The following is a 19,201-nucleotide window of genomic DNA, read 5'->3' as shown; positions in this document are numbered from 1 at the left end:
TCATCTGTGATCTAGTCTGTTTTCCATACTCTGCTTGCTGTTTTAACACCTTAAAGAAATTATCAAATCCATTCATCTGTTTATTATCTCTTCATTATTAAATTATTACTTTGCCACTTAAGTTCTTTTAGTAGAAGTTAATATGGGGTAACCAAGTTGGCTGAGGGATAGCTTTTTGGAAAGGTGTCAACAAATATTCTATAAAAGTTTAAAGTTTTTGCATGATTTTTTAATGATAAATTATTCTTAACGAGTTTATTTATTGGGAACTATTATGTAAGTGATTTAAAGTTGATAGTGTTGGGGGAAAAGTGGATGGAATAAAGGACAGCTAAATAAGTTCTGACAGTGGAGAAGAGAGCATAGAAAATTATAGAACATGGGAATTCTATAAACTGCTTTAAAAACAGATTGATCTGTTCATATCAAATCAGTTGATATCTAAGTATTTCATATCTTAAACCAACTTTAGACAATAATTTTTTTTTCTTAAACTACCAGAACCACCACCAAAAGCCGCTGAAGAGGTTGAAGCCCCTCCAGCTACTGTTACAAAAGTGGAAAGGAAAGTTCCTGAACCAGTAAAAGGTACAAACTTACTGGCACTTCCTCTAAAAATTCTAAACAAATTTTTCTTGTAGCTAATATGCGCCACTTAAATTTACTTACATTGGCATTATGATTTGGTTATATAATCTTAATCTGGTATTATCTGTCTTAATTTTCTTTAATATTTCATTCTTATGCACATTTATATAGTAATTGTTCATTTATTAAATTAATGGCTTTTATACACTAGGCTAGGTAATTATGAACAAGGAGAGAAATAACATTAGAATCAACAGAACTAATTTTCTATAATACAATAAAGTGATTTACTATATCTACTACATTGTCAAATGTTTTGTTTAAAATGCAAAGTAAATCTAGATCAAATACTTGATCTGGTGACTATATATGTATTAGAATTAGAATTAAATTTTCTAATATCAACCAACATGTGTTCTAACTTTGGTTTGACTTCAAAACCTTTTAAGATATCATGATGACTTTCTTATTACTGTGAATTATTTTAGTGCCTGAAATTGAGCCAGCAATACCTCTCCCTGGACCTGAACCAAAACAAAAGCCTGAGCCAGGTGAGCAAGCTATTCTCAGCATGAACCATATTTATTTTCCGTGCATCACACAAATGAAATGTACCTTATAAGAGAAAGCAAAAGCCAGTATATAGTGCTGAAAATGATTTCTAATGTCCCAAGATTAATAGATACAGTAATATAAAATTCTATTCTATATATAACATATATAACATGTAGAATATATAACATAGAATATATGATTATATATTGCATATATAATAGAATAGAATTTTAGATTCTATTCAATATATTAGATATGCATAGAATTATGTTTCATTCAGTTCTATTCAATTATATTATAAAATAAAAATAAATAGAATTAGATTCTGTTCATTATTCTATTCACTATATTAAGTATGTTAAATCATACTAACTATATTAAATATGTTAAACTATATTGTTATACATAGATTATCTTATAATTTAGATGTTAGTTTCAAGAAATAGCTATTTAATGGCCTTAAAATTGCCTCAGAAAAGACAAGCTAGTCACCAAATGAGATTTCAGCAGGAACAGGCAAGTGGATGTATTAATGCAATGGACTTCTCTCTACAGAAGTGAAAACAATGAAACCACCTCCTGTGGAGCCTGCACCAACTCCCATTGCCTCCCCAGTGACAGCACCCGTAGTTGGAAAGAAAGCAGGTATTTCTTCGATCCATCTCCTTTTGCTTATTTGTTTTGCTGCCTTCATAAAGGCAACCATTCTTTATATTGAAATATAGATATCTTTTCCACTGTGGGGACTCATGAAGAGTCCTTGATTAAATTTTCTTTCACTGATCTTTTCATTTTGTTTTGTTTTGTCTTGGAGCCCCACTCCACTGTGCTCAGTGGTTATACTCTGGGGACTACCAGAACTCAAACCCTAATATCTCACAGAATAGATTCATCATGCTTTTACTTGGAATGTACACTCCTGTTTCTTTCAATGCTTTTATTATTAAGTAGTAAGTATATTCAAAGCTGATGAAAATGAAGGAGGGAAACACATTGCCCAAGGACATGTTTATAGGAATATCAGGGGACTTAAAATTTCCTTAATATCCCTGTGAAATCTTTTCTTATTTTATCCAAAGTATACATATTGAAATAATAGTAAAAAATTCAAAGTATTCTCCATAGAATTCATACAAATAAAGCAATTTTATCTATATATTTATCAATATTTATAATAAAAAGAATAATTAACCCTATGTGGTTTACTGCTAAGCAGGAATATGTCTGATAATGTTTAAAGGCAGAATGTGGGGGCTGGAGTAATAGTACAGTGGGTAGGACATTTGCCTTGCATACGGCCGACCCGGGTTTGATTCCCGGCATCCCATATGGTCCCCTGAGCACCACCAGGAGTCATTCCTTAGTGCAGAGCCAGAAGTAATCCCTGTCTGTTGCCGGGTGTGATCTAAAAATTTAAAAAATAAAACTAAATAAATAAAGGAAGAATGCTCTTTTCATTTCAGAAGCCAAAGCACCAAAAGAGGAAGCTGCCAAGCCGAAAGGTCCCATCAAAGGTAAGACTTATTTCCTTGTTAATGTGTTATCACATTTGGAAACTATAGTTCAAAGGAAAAAAATTTAGAACAGTCCAAGGGAAAAAACTCAAAACTTAAAATAATCTCCATGATTCCTGGGTCTACTAAAACTGATATGTCTTATGATATCTCAAATAATATACCTTTAATATTACTCTGGGGCTGGAGCGATAGCACAATGGGTATGACAAAAACAGTAACAAGTCTCATAATGGAGACGTTACTGGTACCTGCTCGAGTAAATTGATGAACAACGGCACAACAGTGCTACAGTGCTAATATTACTCATGTGGGTTTTATATTTACCAATTTTAGGTTGACAAAATGGATCATGGACTTTCAGGGTTTCATTCTTTATCTGCTTGATATATCTACATGACAAAATGATTAGACATTGATCTAGACATTTTATACTTGGATTTTAACTTGGGCAAATAAAGTTTATTATTTATTCCTTAAAATCATTTATTAAAATATCATGGGAAAAAACATTTTCAAAACATTGTCCCATGTGATAAAAGTTAGTATAAGTCAGTTGACTTTTCCAGTTTCCACTGACTAAACTGAAATTTTCTTCTCTGGTCCTCTCATTGTTTTATCATTAATCTCACTCAGCAGGCAGCCAATATGCACTTTCTGAGCCTCATAGAAATGCAAAAGAAACTTTTTGTCTTCTTTTGAATTAGGTGTAGCCAAAAAGACTCCTTCCCCAGTAGAAGCTGAAAGGAAAAAGTTAAGACCTGGAAGTGGAGGGGAGAAACCTCCAGATGAAGCTCCATTCACCTACCAGCTAAAGGCTGTGCCACTGAAGTTCGTAAAAGAAATCAAAGATATTGTCTTGACTGAAGCTGAGTCAGTTGGCTCTTCTGCCATCTTTGAATGTTTAGTCTCTCCCTCCACTGCAATTACAACATGGATGAAAGATGGAGGCAATATTCGTGAAAGCCCAAAGCACAGGTTCATTGCAGATGGAAAAGACAGAAAGCTGCATATCATTGATGTTCAACTTTCTGATGCTGGCGAATACACCTGTGTTTTACGTTTGGGAAATAAAGAAAAGACATCCACAGCTAAACTCATTGTAGAAGGTAATTTTCTGTCTTCTGAATTAGTCTATATTAAACATTAACACAATGAACTTCAGCTTCAACTTTTACTGTAATTTTAGACAAAATTTTTCCCAGTTTTATTTTATTGAAAATATTGTAGATATTGGAAATTCTTACGAGGGTTTTCATACTGAAATTCTCCACAGAACTGCCTGTGCGTTTTGTAAAAACACTTGAAGAAGAAGTCACAGTGGTGAAAGGGCAGCCGTTGTACTTGAGCTGTGAGTTAAACAAAGAGCGAGATGTAGTCTGGAGAAAGGATGGAAAGATTGTGTTGGAAAAGCCTGGCAAAATTGTGCCAGGTGTCATTGGCTTGATGCGGGCCCTCACCATTAATGATGCAGATGACTTCGATGCTGGAACATACACTGTTACTGTGGAAAACGCTAACAACCTGGAATGCTCATCCTGTGTCAAAGTAGTAGGTCGGTACTGTGCTGAAGGCTGTTGTTCTGTTGATTATAATTCCAAGAAAATGGAAGAGAGAATTTCACTTCTCAGGAATAATTATAGAAAGTCAGCAGTCTCGTACATTAGGAAAATGTCAATGTATATGCAAGTGTATACAGTAGTAGTATATGTCCAAGATTGAGAATTGTCTTCTACTGTTGAAATTTAGTAAGGAAGTTTTTACATAACTTGTTTGGATCATAATTATTTTTTCTGATCTCATTTTTATACAGAAGTCATTAGAGAATGGCTGGTGAAACCCCTCCGAGATCAGCATGTGAAGCCCAAGGGCACAGCTGTTTTCAGCTGTGATATAGCAAGGGATACTCCAAATATTAAATGGTTCAAAGGATATGATGAAATCCCCCTGGAACCAAATGATAAGACTGAGATACTGAAAGATGGAAATCATCTATTCCTCAAAATTAAGAATTGTAGACCAGAAGATATTGATGAGTATGCAGTGGAAGTTGAAGGGAAAAGATACCCTGCCAAACTAACACTTGGAGGTATAAAATATTACCTTTTATTTTCAAATACTGAGTTTTATATGTCATTAAAGCAAAATAATATGCCCGCAAAAAACATTAAAATAGCATTGTTAGATTATTGAAATAATTGTGGTATTTTTATCCCTGACCAATACAGATCGTGATGTTGAATTACTTAAACCAATAGAAGATGTTACCATTTATGAGAAAGAAAGTGCTAGCTTTGATGCAGAAATCTCAGAGGAAGATGTTCCTGGAGAATGGAAACTTAAGGGAGAACTTCTAAGGCCCTCACCTGTGAGTAATTTTCCTTTTTATGCTGTTCATGATAAAAAGTAACTTCAACTTATGTTTTACGTATGATTTGTTTCAATAGTAATGGAACTACTTCAGGCATCTAAAGTCTCAAAGAGGCAAGGACATTTGGTGCATTATTTTTGTTTTTAAAAATGTTATTACCAAGTATTTGTACTGAGTTTCATTCGTAACTTAATCTTAAGAACCTTATGGAAATCTGTACTTGGAACATTTCCCCTTTAGGGAATTTATATCAGTCAAATGCTAACAAAATCTACTGTTTTTCAGACTTGTGAAATCAAGGCAGAGGGTGGAAAGCGTTTCTTGACTTTGCACAAAGTTAAACTGGACCAAGCTGGTGAAGTCCTTTACCAGGCCTTTAATGCAGTTACAACTGCCATCCTGACTGTGAAAGGTATGGGCTTTTAGAACTCACAGAGTGGGTTTGACATGCCTTCACCTCTCTGCATTCTGAGAAACCTCATTCCTGAACGTTTGATTTTCAGAAATCGAACTTGACTTTGCTGTGCCTCTGAAGGACGTTACTGTTCCAGAAAAGCGACAGGCTCGATTTGAATGTGTTCTCACTCGAGAGGCAAATGTTATATGGTCTAAAGGGCCTGATATAATCAAGGCATCTGATAAGTTTGATATCATTGCTGATGGAAAGAAACACATTCTTGTTATCAATGATTCTCGCTTTGATGATGAAGGAGTCTACACTGCTGAGGTGGAGGGCAAGAAGACCTCAGCACAATTATTTGTTACAGGTAAGAACTAATAAGAGTCAACTATAGCATCTAGATACACAAACTAGGATATTATTAAAGTTAGAGCCCCAAGATGTGAGTAGTGTGTATTACACACAAAGAAATGTAAAGCTAAATCCCTAAAATTCCATAATATTGCAAACCAATGATAAACCAATAATTTTTTTAAAGAACCCAAGTTTTAATCAATGACCTATAAGTGGCAGTTAATACCAAGACTTTACTAACACGAAAATAAAGTCTTATTGCCATCAAAATAACCCCCTTGATTTTTTTTATAGTTAATGGTCCCATTTTAACCGATCAATTAATAAATATTGTGTGATATGGATCCATTTTACCAAGGCAGCTAAATGTGGAAAACTATGCAAGGGAAATTGTGTTTCTGAGCATATTATCCATCTCTAATTACAGGTATTAGATTAAAATTCATATCACCTCTTGAGGATCAAACAGTGAAAGAAGGTGAAACAGCAACTTTTGTTTGTGAACTTTCTCATGAAAAAATGCATGTGGTCTGGTTCAAAAATGATACCAAACTCCACACGAGCAGAACAGTACTGTTCTCATCTGAGGGAAAGACTCACAAATTGGAAATGAGAGAAGTAACACTGGATGATATATCTCAGATCAAAGTTCAAGTTAAGGAACTGAGTTCCACAGCACATCTCAAAGTCATAGGTAAATGCAACCAGCCATGGCTACAGGGCCAGATATGGATGGTGGGAGAAGACAGCAGTTAAATATTTTGCAACCTTATTTTGTAACCTAAAACTAATAAACTTCAATTTTCATATTTTCTGGTTATCTACTGGAAATCTTTTACAGAATCTGATCCTTACTTCACTGTGAAATTACATGACAAAACTGGAGTGGAGAAGAATGAGATTATTCTGAAATGTGAAGTTAGTAAAGATGTACCAGTGAAATGGTTCAAAGATGGCGAGGAGATTGTTCCTTCACCCAAACATTCTGTCAAGACTGACGGCCTACGCCGCATCTTAAAAATCAAAAAGGCAGAGTTTGCAGATAAAGGCGAATATGTGTGTGACTGTGGCACAGACAAGACAAATGCAAATGTTACTGTTGAGGGTAAGTGCTCAGAAATCCTAAACCAACCCTATCCGAAACTGCAGTTTATTTCTTCAACTATTTTACTAGGAAATGGGGGTGGGGTGTTGGTTGGTGACAAAGGATGATGCTCAGGGTTCACTCCTGGCTCTGTGCTCAGGCTTAAATCCTAGAGGTGCAGGGGATCAAATACACAGTCAGGGATGGAACTGAGAATGGCTGAATACAAAGCAGGCACCTTAACCCTATCCTCTCTCCCTGGACTCTCTTCAATTTTTCCTCACAAAACTTTTGTAATTACCTAATTTCAGCTCGACTAATAAAAGTGGAAAAACCTCTATATGGCGTAGAATTGTTTGTTGGTGAAACAGCACGTTTTGAAATTGAACTTTCTGAACCAGATGTTCATGGCCAGTGGAAACTAAAAGGAGAGCCTCTAACTGCATCACCAGTAAGGATTTTTTACTCACAACTGTGGGGGTGGGAGGAGCTTGCTTGATTGTTTAAGGTGAAAATGAAGTGTGTTTCTGGTTTGAAATCTCTGGATGATTTTGATTTGCCATGGCACTACTAATAACTTCAGAAAATAATATTTTTTTCTATTCCTTTTCAAACTTACTCTAACCAGGACTGTGAAATAATTGAAGATGGCAAGAAGCATATTCTGGTCCTTTACAACTGCCAGCTAGATATGACAGGAGAGGTCTCCTTCCAGGCTGCCAATGCTAAATCTGCAGCCAAACTGAAAGTGAAAGGTATGTTCTGCCTGACAGCCAACCCTTTTAAAAATGACTATCTTTATCTAAAACTTCCTTATGAGATCCTGAATTGATCAGAGTTAAAAGTGGCAGCATATTCTAACTGTAATCACATCATTCTCTCCTTTCAGAATTGCCACTTATCTTCATCACACCTCTCAGTGATGTTAAAGTCTTTGAGAAGGATGAGGCAAGATTTGAGTGTGAAGTATCCAGGGAGCCCAAAACATTCCGTTGGCTGAAAGGAACCCAGGAAATGGCCAGTGATGACAAATTTGAACTTATACAGGATGGCACTAAGCATGCAATGGTGATCAAATCAGCTGCTTTTGAAGACGAAGCAAAATACATTTTTGAAGCTGAAGATAAGCACACAAGTGGCAAACTGATCATTGAAGGTTAATATTTTATCAGGCCACCTCTAAAATATGATTATTATTTTGCATTTAGTTTTACATTTCTGCCTTAAAATTCTGGAGCTACTGATCTTTCTTTTTTCTTTAGGAATCCGTCTCAAATTCCTCACCCCACTCAAGGATGTAACAGCCAAGGAGAGAGAAAGTGCAGTGTTCACAGTGGAGCTGTCCCATGATAACATCCCTGTTAGCTGGTTTAAGAATGACCAGCGCCTACACACCAGCAAGCGGGTCTCAATGCATGATGAAGGAAAAACTCATTCAATCACATTCAAAGACCTCTCTATAGATGATACCTCGCAAATTAAAGTAGAAGCTATGGGAATAAGCTCAGAAGCTAAACTCACAGTACTTGGTAGGTGCTTTTCTTAATCTAAGTTTATTGCATTTGATTCAGCAGAAATTTGTGGAAGATATATAAAATATCCTTCTAATTGTTACATTACAGAAACTTAAAATAGCACATTTCTTACCAGTTATTTCTGAAATATTTTTATTGGAAAATATGAGGACTTGAAACTCATGAGGACTTGGGCTCACAATTAAGCCAATTAAAGGCAGAATTCAGGCCTTTCACTAATTATTGAGTCCATGCATGTTTAACATGAATATAATTGCATGTAAAAATAGAATATAATTTCTATCTCCTCACCTTATAAAAATTATTTTATGGCTAGGGTATAACTTAACAGTAGAGCATTTGCCTTGCAGATGTGAGGTCTTTTATTTGATCTCTGGTACAGCAAAATTAATTAATTAAGATCATTTTTAAATGTTTTTCAAGTTTCTAGTAATAGAGAAAACAGAACTGACATTAATAAATATTATGGTTTTCTTTTTCCCTTAATATTAAACAGAATACATAAGCAGCCTAATATATATAGAAACTGTTGAAAAATCACATTAATGTAAGAAAACTAATAATGTAAATCAGAGACCTTAAATATAAACTAGAATTAATAGATTTGGTAAGAACTAGAAATGTAAATAAAAAATAAAGTAATATATAATTTCATTTGAAGCTAAATTTCAATATTTTTCAAATACAGTTAATAGAATACCTCAGATATAATATAGATTGACTAAACCTGATAAATTGCAGGCATTGATTCCCTTTCTAACATTTAGAGAATTACTGAACATAATTTATTAAATGAGTAAAAGTTTGGTATGATTTTAAATATACCAAAATTCTGTGAGTTTCTTTCTAAATTTCTCAAATCTTTTGTTCCCCTAAGGTCTAATGAAATTTTTTATTCTACTGTACTTGCAGAGGGAGATCCGTATTTTACAGGCAAACTCCAAGATTACACTGGCATAGAAAAAGATGAAGTGATTCTACAGTGTGAAATTAGCAAAGCTGATGCCCCAGTAAAATGGTTTAAGGATGGAAAGGAAATAAAGCCATCTAAAAATGTTGTTATTAAGGCAGATGGCAAGAAGCGGATGCTAATTCTAAAGAAAGCCTTAAAATCAGATATTGGAGATTATACCTGCGACTGTGGAACTGATAAGACCTCAGGAAAGCTTGACATTGAAGGTAAGGAAATTTCCATGAATTTCACTGTTGAAGTTTCTGGGGTTATTTCGCCTAGAGGCTAATGACATTTGCCAACCCTTCACTTGTTTAGATCGGGAAATTAAACTGGTGCGACCCCTGTACAGTGTGGAGGTGACAGAGACTGAGACAGCCCGCTTTGAAACCGAAATCTCTGAAGAGGATATCCATGCCAGCTGGAAACTCAAGGGAGAGGCACTGCTCCAAACACCTGTAAGGCTATTTCTGAGCTTGTCAACACCTAAATGAACTGTGTGAAATAGAAAAGGACAGGCAAAAAGTCAGAGTGCATGCAGGGCAGTTAAAACATGATATCAGGCTTTCTATCAGCCAAAAAAACATTAGGGTCTGCAAATGGGCTCAGACTGACTGTCATACTTGAATTATTTTTGATTCAATATAAAGGGTACAAAACTAGATATTCTGAGGTACTATTAGTTGTTTCATAGTGATGCAGCTAAAATAAACATCACTGTCATACTACTTGTAAACTTTATTTCTTACACACATTCACACATACATAAAAGAGCTTAAAATTATAAATCACCTCAAAGGGATTTTAATCATTTCTTTATTATTTTGAAAGATTGTCAAAGAAAATGATTTCTTGGGAACCTTTTCCCTTTTTGCACAGGATTGTGAGATCAAAGAAGAAGGCAAAATACATTTCCTTATTTTGCACAATTGCCGTCTGGACCAGACAGGTGGGGTGGATTTCCAAGCTGCCAATGTTAAAACTAGTGCCCACCTCAGAGTAAAACGTAAGTATTCTGTGTTTCTGTTGAAAATTACATATATGGCTTTGCTGAAATTCATATGATTGAAATTATTTTCTAGAAGACATAAAGCACAGAAACTGGCTTTCCTTCTACTTTGCAGTGGGAAGGATGAGGTTGGGCTACATCTAGCAGTGTTCATGGTCTGTGCTCAGAGATCAGTCCTAGAGATGCTCAGAGGACCATATGCAGTCCTGGGGATAAATATAAAGGGTTGCCCTCATACAAGGCAAGCATTTTAACCTCTACACTCTATCTCTAACCCAACTGCTGGATTTCTTACATTTACTGCTTTCATGTTTTATTACAACTGGTTCAAATTCTAAAGTTCTACAAATGTCATGAGTTTTGCCTTTTGAGCAAAGGAAAATTAAATCAGATTCTTCTGACTTTTTTTTCTCACTCAAAGTAGAAATACACGATGGAAACCTAACTCAAAATCTTTAGAGACCACATCCCTTAAGTGACTGTACAACTGCAGCACTATAAAGGAAAACTGCTGTGTGAGCATTTTAGACACACGAACGAAGGCGGGAGCATAACATTTTTGGAAGGTGCAAAGTGTTTGATTGATATGGACAGGCTATGTGATTGAGGGGCTCTTGTCCTCTCCCAATCAGAGTCTTGGTTATTTTAGAAGTCACATACCTTATGTAGCAAGAGCAACTTGACGCCTGGCAGAAGGACAGATGCAGCGGAAATTTCTCTCTGACCTTGAACATCAGAACGAAAGGGCCCCTACAAATATCTGCTCTCCAGCCGCCTGCTCTCCCCTTCTCAGCACCACAGGGCCACATTCACTTGGGAGTTAGATACCGGCCAGTCCTCTGGCACTTTCCTTCTTGAATAAAGCAAACATGGAGCTTGATAACTAAATCTCCATTTATTCTTTTGGAATTACAAAATGAGTAATCCAAAGCTGTTTCCTTCTCGTAAAGCACGGGTAATCGGTCTCCTGAGGCCTCTGAAGGATGTGACGGTGACGGCAGGAGAAACAGCCACCTTCGACTGTGAACTCTCTTATGAGGATATTCCAGTGGAATGGTATCTGAAAGGGAGTAAACTGGAGCCCGGAGATAAGGTAAGAAGCAAGCTTCTTTTTGCCTGATCTTTCTCTTCCTTTTTCTCCTGGTCTTAGTTCTTGGTCTTCCCTCAAATATCCCTTATTCTTTGTTCTATCTTTTGTGCTCTTTACTCCTTTCTCCCTATCTGGCCCACTCATGTCCATTGTCTGCTGAAATTACAAAGATTTTTCAGTTTTACTTTATGTTAGTAAAATAATCTTATTGAAATGAAGATTTTAAATTAAAAGTACAGTTAAGTTTTGCTGCTTGAAGAACAAGTAAACACTCCTTAGCACTCAGTGAGAGTTTGTTTCACTTGCAGACAGGGAGGATCAACAGTACTTATTGGATATGCTGAAACAGAGATGAACACTGAGTTTTATGATGAATCCTCTCCATGCTATCTAGTGTTCTGCATAGAAGGGGATTAAAACGGGAGGATTGAAATTCCATTTCAGGCAGTAGATCAAGCAGTGGAGATAACTTCTGGGTAGATTTGCTCTTCCAGCATTTCTCCAAAGTTATTTTTAACTCTCAAGTGCTTTGAGCCATGTAGACTCTGGCACACAAGTGGCTTCTATTTAAAGTGCAACTGATGGTGAAGACAGAAAAGAAGGGCTCTATAGTTACACAAATTTAAGAACAGATAGACTTGAAGAATTTTTAGGAAATAATGAGCTCCCACTATAAGCCTTTTCTATGCTCAAGATTTTACCCATAAGTAAGTTCTGAGACAATTATTCAGGGATCAAATGCAACTATATAATTTAACTGTGTATATTTTACCATCAATGAGTGATTGTTTTGATGACGTACCATTGACTTAAATTATTGAAATAAAATAATATATAAAATGTAGAATATGGATTCAAAGTAAGGCACAGGATAGTCCTTTGTTTTCTGTCATTTTCTTTTCACTACTTCAGGAATCATATTGAGTGTTGTGTCAAGGCATCGGTACAAATCTAACTGAAGACTTTCAAAAATATAGTTAAAAAGATATCCAATTTAACCAAAAGCTAGTACATTGTAGTATTAGAAGGCAAATGCCTTTGAATAACAGCCCTAAAACCAATAAAAACTAGTATTGTATGAAATTGATTAAATGATAATTTAGTTATGGTCATCAGTTGGCTTATAATTTCCTGTTTATTATGTAAATAATAATGGTTGATTGGCTTCCTTCTTTAATGAGTATAGAAAAAGCAGTGATAAAGTTCAAATTACAGTATGAAAGTTAAGCTTACATGTTCATAGTTGGGTTTCAGTCATACAATAATCCAACACCCATTCCTCCACCAGTTCATATTTTCCATTACCAATGTCCCCTGTTTCCCTACCACCATCCCCCCCCCAAAAAAAAAAAAGAAAGTTAAGCTTACATAGTAGAAAAGAAAACTCTCCTGCCAGGGAAATTTTCTAAATATTGAACCCAGTAATCAGGGTGCTTTAACATTCAAATTTGCTGTTTTAAAAAATGCACTTATTCTACTAGTTGTGGTATAATTGCTTTTATGTCTGAAGGCAGTGGACTAAAAGACTTTTCAATATTCTTTCTAGATTTGTACATTTATGACTACAACAAAGAAACATTGCTAAGGACAAAAAATATTATTCTTTTTGCACTAACCTTTTTTGGCCAAATTAAGAATATTTTATTAAAATATTAGCCTCATTAGTTTTACTATGAAAACTGTACTATTTTAATTTAAAATATTGATTCCTAAAATTCTAATTTTTCTAAAAAATTATATTGCTACTAAATGTTTTTCTGGGTTAGAAAGATTTACTTTACTATACATTTTTAGGTTTCTTTTTATCACGTTACGCATAGGAATTTTAATTCTATATTCTGGCCATCCAAACTACTTTAAGCCTATTATGGAGTTGCTCTTACATCATGTGAATGTCTCTTTTCAGAAACAAACTTAAATATAAATTGTGAAGTAAGAAAGTCACTTTGTTTTAGTTTGAAGTTTTTGTTTAAATTAAGTCTGTCAGATCAAACTTGTTATTATATTATCAGTTTAATTCAGGCATTTCATCTTCTCTTTGCGAAATGTTTGGTCTCTCAAAAATATAGCCAAGAAACCTTTAGCACTATAGCACAATAGAAAATCAGAAGAGAACATTTGAGAAATGAGTTCTGTTCTTTCCTTTTAGCCATCAGTGTAAGCAAAACTAAGTATTAAATTTTCTTTGATAATTTTTATTAAAACTTTTGCAGCTTGATCACAGTCATAATGCCAATTATAGTACAGTGTACTTTTATTTTAACATTGTTTTTAGTAAATAATCTTTAGTGCTATCCTTCCATAATTCACCACAAAGTCTTCAAGTCCATTTTATATATTTAATTTTGTAAGTACCTGTTAGTTTTATTCTTTTACTGTAGTCAAGCTACATTGATACAACTTATTTATGGAGAACCACTGTATACTGAGTCATGTGCTTGGGGATATAATATTGTAGACTCCCCTCACAGAAATTATATGATAGAAAAAGGTGTTAATAGATAATCAATGTACATTAGAATCATAATAGCCATAAGGCACAGTCTAAAATTTTTATTTACGTAAAGACATCATTACAAAAGTGATTTTTATCCATCTGAGCACTATGTCCTTGAATAAGTAACTGTGTTCCGAGAGCATATCTTGTTTCTCTTACTATGTTTTAGAGAGTGATTAGTTATTAGTTATATTAGTGCCAGTGCTCAACTCTCCACAAGGAAAAAATTTTATGTGAAACCTTGACCTAATTCTTTATACAAGTATAATAGTTTCTTATACAAGGATAATAATTTCACTGGTTAATAAACAAAACAAAGTAAAACAAACAAACAAAAATGATTTTATAATTCTGAATGAATTTATGAGCAGTGCACAATGAATCTCTATGACAAGACAGCATATTATAAAATTTAGATGATAGAGTTAGAATTCTAGTTGTCTATAGCCATCCTAATGGTTATTAAGTAAAAAAAAGAAAGAATTCTAGTTGTCTTCTCATTACTGTCTAGATGGTTCAGCCTTGGTATTACCATTATGCTTCATATTCCCATTGCTGAGATGCAAACAATGTGAAGAAGAGCCGACATCATCAATAACATTTTCAAAACAAGATAAAGAAATTTTACAGATTACTTTAATCACATTTTAATTGGATTACAAAATACCACACGACAGAGCCTGGCAAGCTACCCATGGCATATTGGATATGTCAAAAACAGTAGCAATAAGTCTCACAATGAGAGATGTTACTGGTGCCCGCTCGAACAAATCGATGAGCAATAAGATGACAGTGACAGTAATAGTGACAAACTAATTGTCATGGCTATAATAAATGGGAAGAATGAGTTCTATCTTATTGTTGCATAGTTAACACCTTCCATTTAGAATGGAAAGTTTATTTATTTTCAGTCTGCTATATGCAAATTCTCCTTTCCTGATTTAGCTTGTCTAAGCCCTTACATTATATAATACATATTTATGTGCATATGTGTGTATATATCTATATATATGCCCCATACTAGAATAGAGTCTGTATTTTTTTCCATATATAGCACAGTCATCCGGTTGTTTGATTTGCTCATGCGGGCACCAGTAACGTCTCACAATGGAGTTGTGAGACTTCTTGTCATTGTCTTTGGCATATGGAATATGCCACAGGTAGCTTGCCAGCCTCAGCCTCTGGTGAGATACTCTCGGTAGCTTACTGGGCTCTTCGAGAGGGGTGGAGGAATCGAACCTGGGTTGGCCCTGTGCAAGGCAAATGCCCTACCCGCTGTGCCATCGCTCCAGCCCTTTCCATATATATATATATTAGTATATATAAAAGACCACAATTATAAACAGAAATTTGCCAAGGTATTTCAGTATAAAAAAGACACTTAATAATTATGCAATTTTGATTATGAAAGCCTAAAATTTTCTTTAAAAATTCGATCTGTTGGTTAAAATCACTTTCAAATTCTTATATGCTAAAGCTATAAAATTATAAAACAATTTAGAAAGCTCTTAGCTAATTGTTTGCCTAAATAAATTAAATATAACTATGTAGGATGAATTGCTATTTTATATCATCTTTAATTTTATATATGTATTTTTTTTTTTTGCACAAACTAGGTGGTTACACGTTCAGAAGGAAAAGTCCATACACTTACTCTGAGAGATGTAAAGTTAGAAGATGCTGGAGAAGTCCAATTAACAGCAAAAGATTTCAAAACTCAAGCTAAACTTATTGTGAAAGGTAATTACAAGGCTTTTTAGAAAATGTAGAATGCTGTTTTATAAAATATGTCAAGTCTTAATTCTTTTTGTGAGTGTTATAAATCATTTGAATCCATTGTATCCAAAATCTAATTTCACATTTTATCCTAACAAAAATTTTCATATACTATTTCTAAGTCAAAATTAACTAAAGTAGATTCTCCTTTCTCTCTCCCTTCTGTCTTTAATTGTACTTAATCAGTACCTGGGAGAACTGTTATCTATGTAGTTATTTCTCACTTTATCAACAAAAAGTTGGCAATTATTTCCATAATTTTTATTCATTTCCCCTGTATATACAAATAATGATGAAGCATCATTATTAGAGGAAAGCACTCAAGTGAAATAAAAACTTACAAATGAAACTTGAAATACAGAAAAAAGCCCTGGAGATGCCAGAGGAAATTTGAGAAGCTGCTGAAACTCTTTCTGAAGGAAAGTAGAAATACCCTGGCTAATTAGTATGATTCTTTCAGAACCCCCAGTTGAATTCACTAAACCTCTTGAAGACCAGACGGTCGAAGAGGAAGCCACAGCAGTATTGGAGTGTGAAGTGTCCAGAGAAAATGCTAAGGTGAAATGGTTCAAAAATGGAACAGAAATTCTCAAAAATAAGAAGTATGAAATTATTGCTGATGGCAGGGTCAGGAAACTTATTATCCACGGCTGTACCCCAGAGGATATTAAAACATACACTTGTGATGCTAAGGATTTTAAAACATCCTGTAACCTGAATGTTGTGCGTAAGTATTCTTACACTGGACTTTTCACTTGCAACTCTTTAAAAATTAAAAAATAAAAGTCTTTTTGCATGCTCTTCTTGGCATAACTGCTTTCCTTGACAACTTATAATGCTGATACTGATATAACTTGATTCTTTATATGCTAGAAAGAAAGGTGCTGGGGCCAGAGCGATAGCAACAGTGGGTAGGACGTTCGCCTTGCACGCGGCCGACCCGGGTTCAATCCCCGGCATCCCATATGGTCCCCCAAGCACCGCCAGGAGTTATTCCTAAGTGCAAAGCCAGGAGTAATCCCTGAGCATCGCTGGGTGTGACCCAAAAAGAAAAAAAGAAAGAAAGAAAGGTGCTTCTGCTATATCTAATTAGAATTACTCAGTCACTTTTCCTATGGCTTCTCAATGTATGGAGTCAGTGTACTCTCCAACAAGGGGTAAGCCTACTGTAGGGATATCCTGATACCACTGAGGACAGATTGAATGAGAAAGAACTGTCTATGGGGAAGAAAATGGAAGAAATTTGTATTTGGAAGGAAAATTAAGTGTCAGGTGTGGACAACTAGGAAATGAGCATGGAATTTCAGTTTAATAAGGGCATGCTAAATTTGATAAAGCCTGTTTACATAATGCTCTGTCTGAGAGAAAGATTATCAAGATGAAGCTAAGTTTAAAGTCTTGTAATCATGAAAAGGTAGAGGGCTCTAATATTTTTAGTGTCACTTCTTCCTCTGGTGAAAAATATAATTTCTTTCAAACTGTCACCTGCTGCCTTGTTTTTCCATTCATTTATTTGTCTGCTCATAACATTGTTCAGTGCATATTTGTGTGCAATATTTGTCGTTGGGTGTATTTACTTCCTATATGTCAATAGTTCCAAATCAGTGGCTTTGATTGTGTTTCCATGCATCTTATACTGTTTTTTCTTTCCACTCTGTGGTTGTTCTGCTTTAGCTTGCAACAGATTACTTCTTGGATCTCTTTCTTCTGTGTGTGATCTACTTTCTCTCCACTTCCTAAAGATTAGTAGCCATGAACATATCTTCAAGTTTATTTATCAGCATTTATGTTCCAGAATCTCAGTGATCAAGACAGGTCATCTTGGAAAGGACTCACAAGGAGCCCTGAGAAAAAGGAAGGCCAGGGTGCAACTTGCCAGTCATATATACACTGATTTATGGAGATCTGTGAAACAGACATTTTTAAAAATTATCTCTTGTTAAGAAACATTGCTTTGGTGCATGTACAAATGTTACATATATGACATAATTGAAACTGATTTTTTAAATATCATATATATATGATTTCAACTGCAGAATTATGGTTCTTAACCATAGGCAACATGGTCATAGCACTTCATATTGCATTTTCATTGAACTCTGAAAATTTCTCAAAGACTATAAAACTGCCTTAAATAAAATAATATTTCCTAGCTCTGCAATAGTATCAATAACGTTTTTTCCTTAAGATGACATTCAGAAGAACTGAATTTTCCAAAGAAAGAAATAAAACATAGATATAATCACTTGGATATACACACAGTATACCACATAATTTTATTAAAACTGCAGATATGTAAAAAGCGAAATATTATGCATGAACGGTAGCTCCAAATGAATCTCAAAGTTATTTTTACACTGTTAATTGGAATTTCCCAGGTTAATTTTTCTTAATATTGCCATAGTAATATTAGAATAGATGATTAGAAATCTCATTTTGAATTCTGATTACCTTTTCTTACAGCTCCTCATGTGGAATTCTTAAGACCACTCACTGATCTCCAAGTTAAAGAAAAGGAAATGGCTCGGTTTGAGTGTGAAATTTCTAGAGAAAATGCTAAGGTCTGTAACTATGTGGTGGCTACCTTGTATTGTCAGATAACTTTATTTTTACTTTTGATCTAGCTAAAAAGGAAAAAAATGAGGATTATCAACCCATGACTTTACTTTTATTTATTTATTTATTTTAAAGAAATATTTTATTGAACCACCGTGAAAAAAAGAAAAAAAATACAAAGCTTTCAGGTTTAAGTCACAGTCAAATACTGATTAAACCACTATCCCTTCACCAGTGCACCCATTCCACCACCAAGAACCCCAATACACCCCCCCCACCCCACCCCCCATCTAAGTAGCTAATGATATTCCCATTATTCTCTATATACCTTGAGTACATTCCATATTTCCATACAGAACTCACTATTATTGATTGGAAATTTTCCCCAACAATCAGGCCTGCTGAATAGGCATCATCTAATAATTTCTCTTCATTGCTAAGAGTGAAGACTTTGAGTCCGCGCGGCCACGTTTTTGGGTTTCTGATATTTTTGCTCAGTTCACAGTCAAAATGGATGGCTGCAAGAATCCGCTCTGGTGCCAAAATGGGTTAGGAGACCTCAGGATCACAATCAGTAGGTGTGGAGGGTCTGCTTCTCGTGCCGCGGCTCCGGTTCCATGACTTTACTTTTAAAAAGTGTTACCTTTACATGAAATACAAACTTGATTTTCTTTTAATATTCAATTACTGTTACTTGAAAAACTCTCAATTAGAACACCTGAATATAAACTGGAACCATATGAAATTTCTGGTTTCTGAAGTGATAGTACAGTGGGTAGGGCACTTGCCTTGCACATTGCTGACCTATGTTCAATCCCTGGCACCGTATATTCTCACCCAACACCCCCAGAAGTGATCCTTGAGCACAGAGCCAGAAGTAAGCCCTGAGCACCACTGGGTGTGACCCCCTCTCTCCCCAG

General features: G+C 35.0%; 1 protein-coding gene across 1 annotated transcript in view; it reads left to right on the top strand.

Annotated features, from left to right (window-relative positions):
* TTN (titin) overlaps positions 1-19,201 on the top strand; it is a 289,480-nt gene that overhangs the window by 171,098 nt on the left and 99,181 nt on the right. Inside the window, exons 170-192 of the mRNA XM_055119737.1 lie at positions 496-588; positions 1,077-1,139; positions 1,699-1,788; positions 2,607-2,657; positions 3,365-3,766; positions 3,934-4,212; positions 4,471-4,746; positions 4,886-5,025; positions 5,314-5,440; positions 5,532-5,795; positions 6,210-6,476; positions 6,624-6,887; positions 7,178-7,317; positions 7,495-7,621; positions 7,756-8,022; positions 8,129-8,395; positions 9,314-9,580; positions 9,672-9,811; positions 10,233-10,359; positions 11,313-11,455; positions 15,566-15,689; positions 16,186-16,452; positions 18,189-18,286. Of these exons, the coding sequence (XP_054975712.1) occupies positions 496-588; positions 1,077-1,139; positions 1,699-1,788; positions 2,607-2,657; positions 3,365-3,766; positions 3,934-4,212; positions 4,471-4,746; positions 4,886-5,025; positions 5,314-5,440; positions 5,532-5,795; positions 6,210-6,476; positions 6,624-6,887; positions 7,178-7,317; positions 7,495-7,621; positions 7,756-8,022; positions 8,129-8,395; positions 9,314-9,580; positions 9,672-9,811; positions 10,233-10,359; positions 11,313-11,455; positions 15,566-15,689; positions 16,186-16,452; positions 18,189-18,286 (4,283 nt within the window). The remainder of the gene's footprint in view (positions 1-495; positions 589-1,076; positions 1,140-1,698; positions 1,789-2,606; positions 2,658-3,364; positions 3,767-3,933; positions 4,213-4,470; positions 4,747-4,885; positions 5,026-5,313; positions 5,441-5,531; positions 5,796-6,209; positions 6,477-6,623; positions 6,888-7,177; positions 7,318-7,494; positions 7,622-7,755; positions 8,023-8,128; positions 8,396-9,313; positions 9,581-9,671; positions 9,812-10,232; positions 10,360-11,312; positions 11,456-15,565; positions 15,690-16,185; positions 16,453-18,188; positions 18,287-19,201) is intronic.

The sequence above is a fragment of the Sorex araneus genome, chromosome X (genome assembly GCF_027595985.1).
Source record: "Sorex araneus isolate mSorAra2 chromosome X, mSorAra2.pri, whole genome shotgun sequence".
Taxonomy (NCBI): domain Eukaryota; kingdom Metazoa; phylum Chordata; class Mammalia; order Eulipotyphla; family Soricidae; genus Sorex; species Sorex araneus.
The sequence above is the reverse complement of the archived record's forward strand: the minus strand, read 5'-3'. Positions and strand labels throughout refer to the sequence as shown.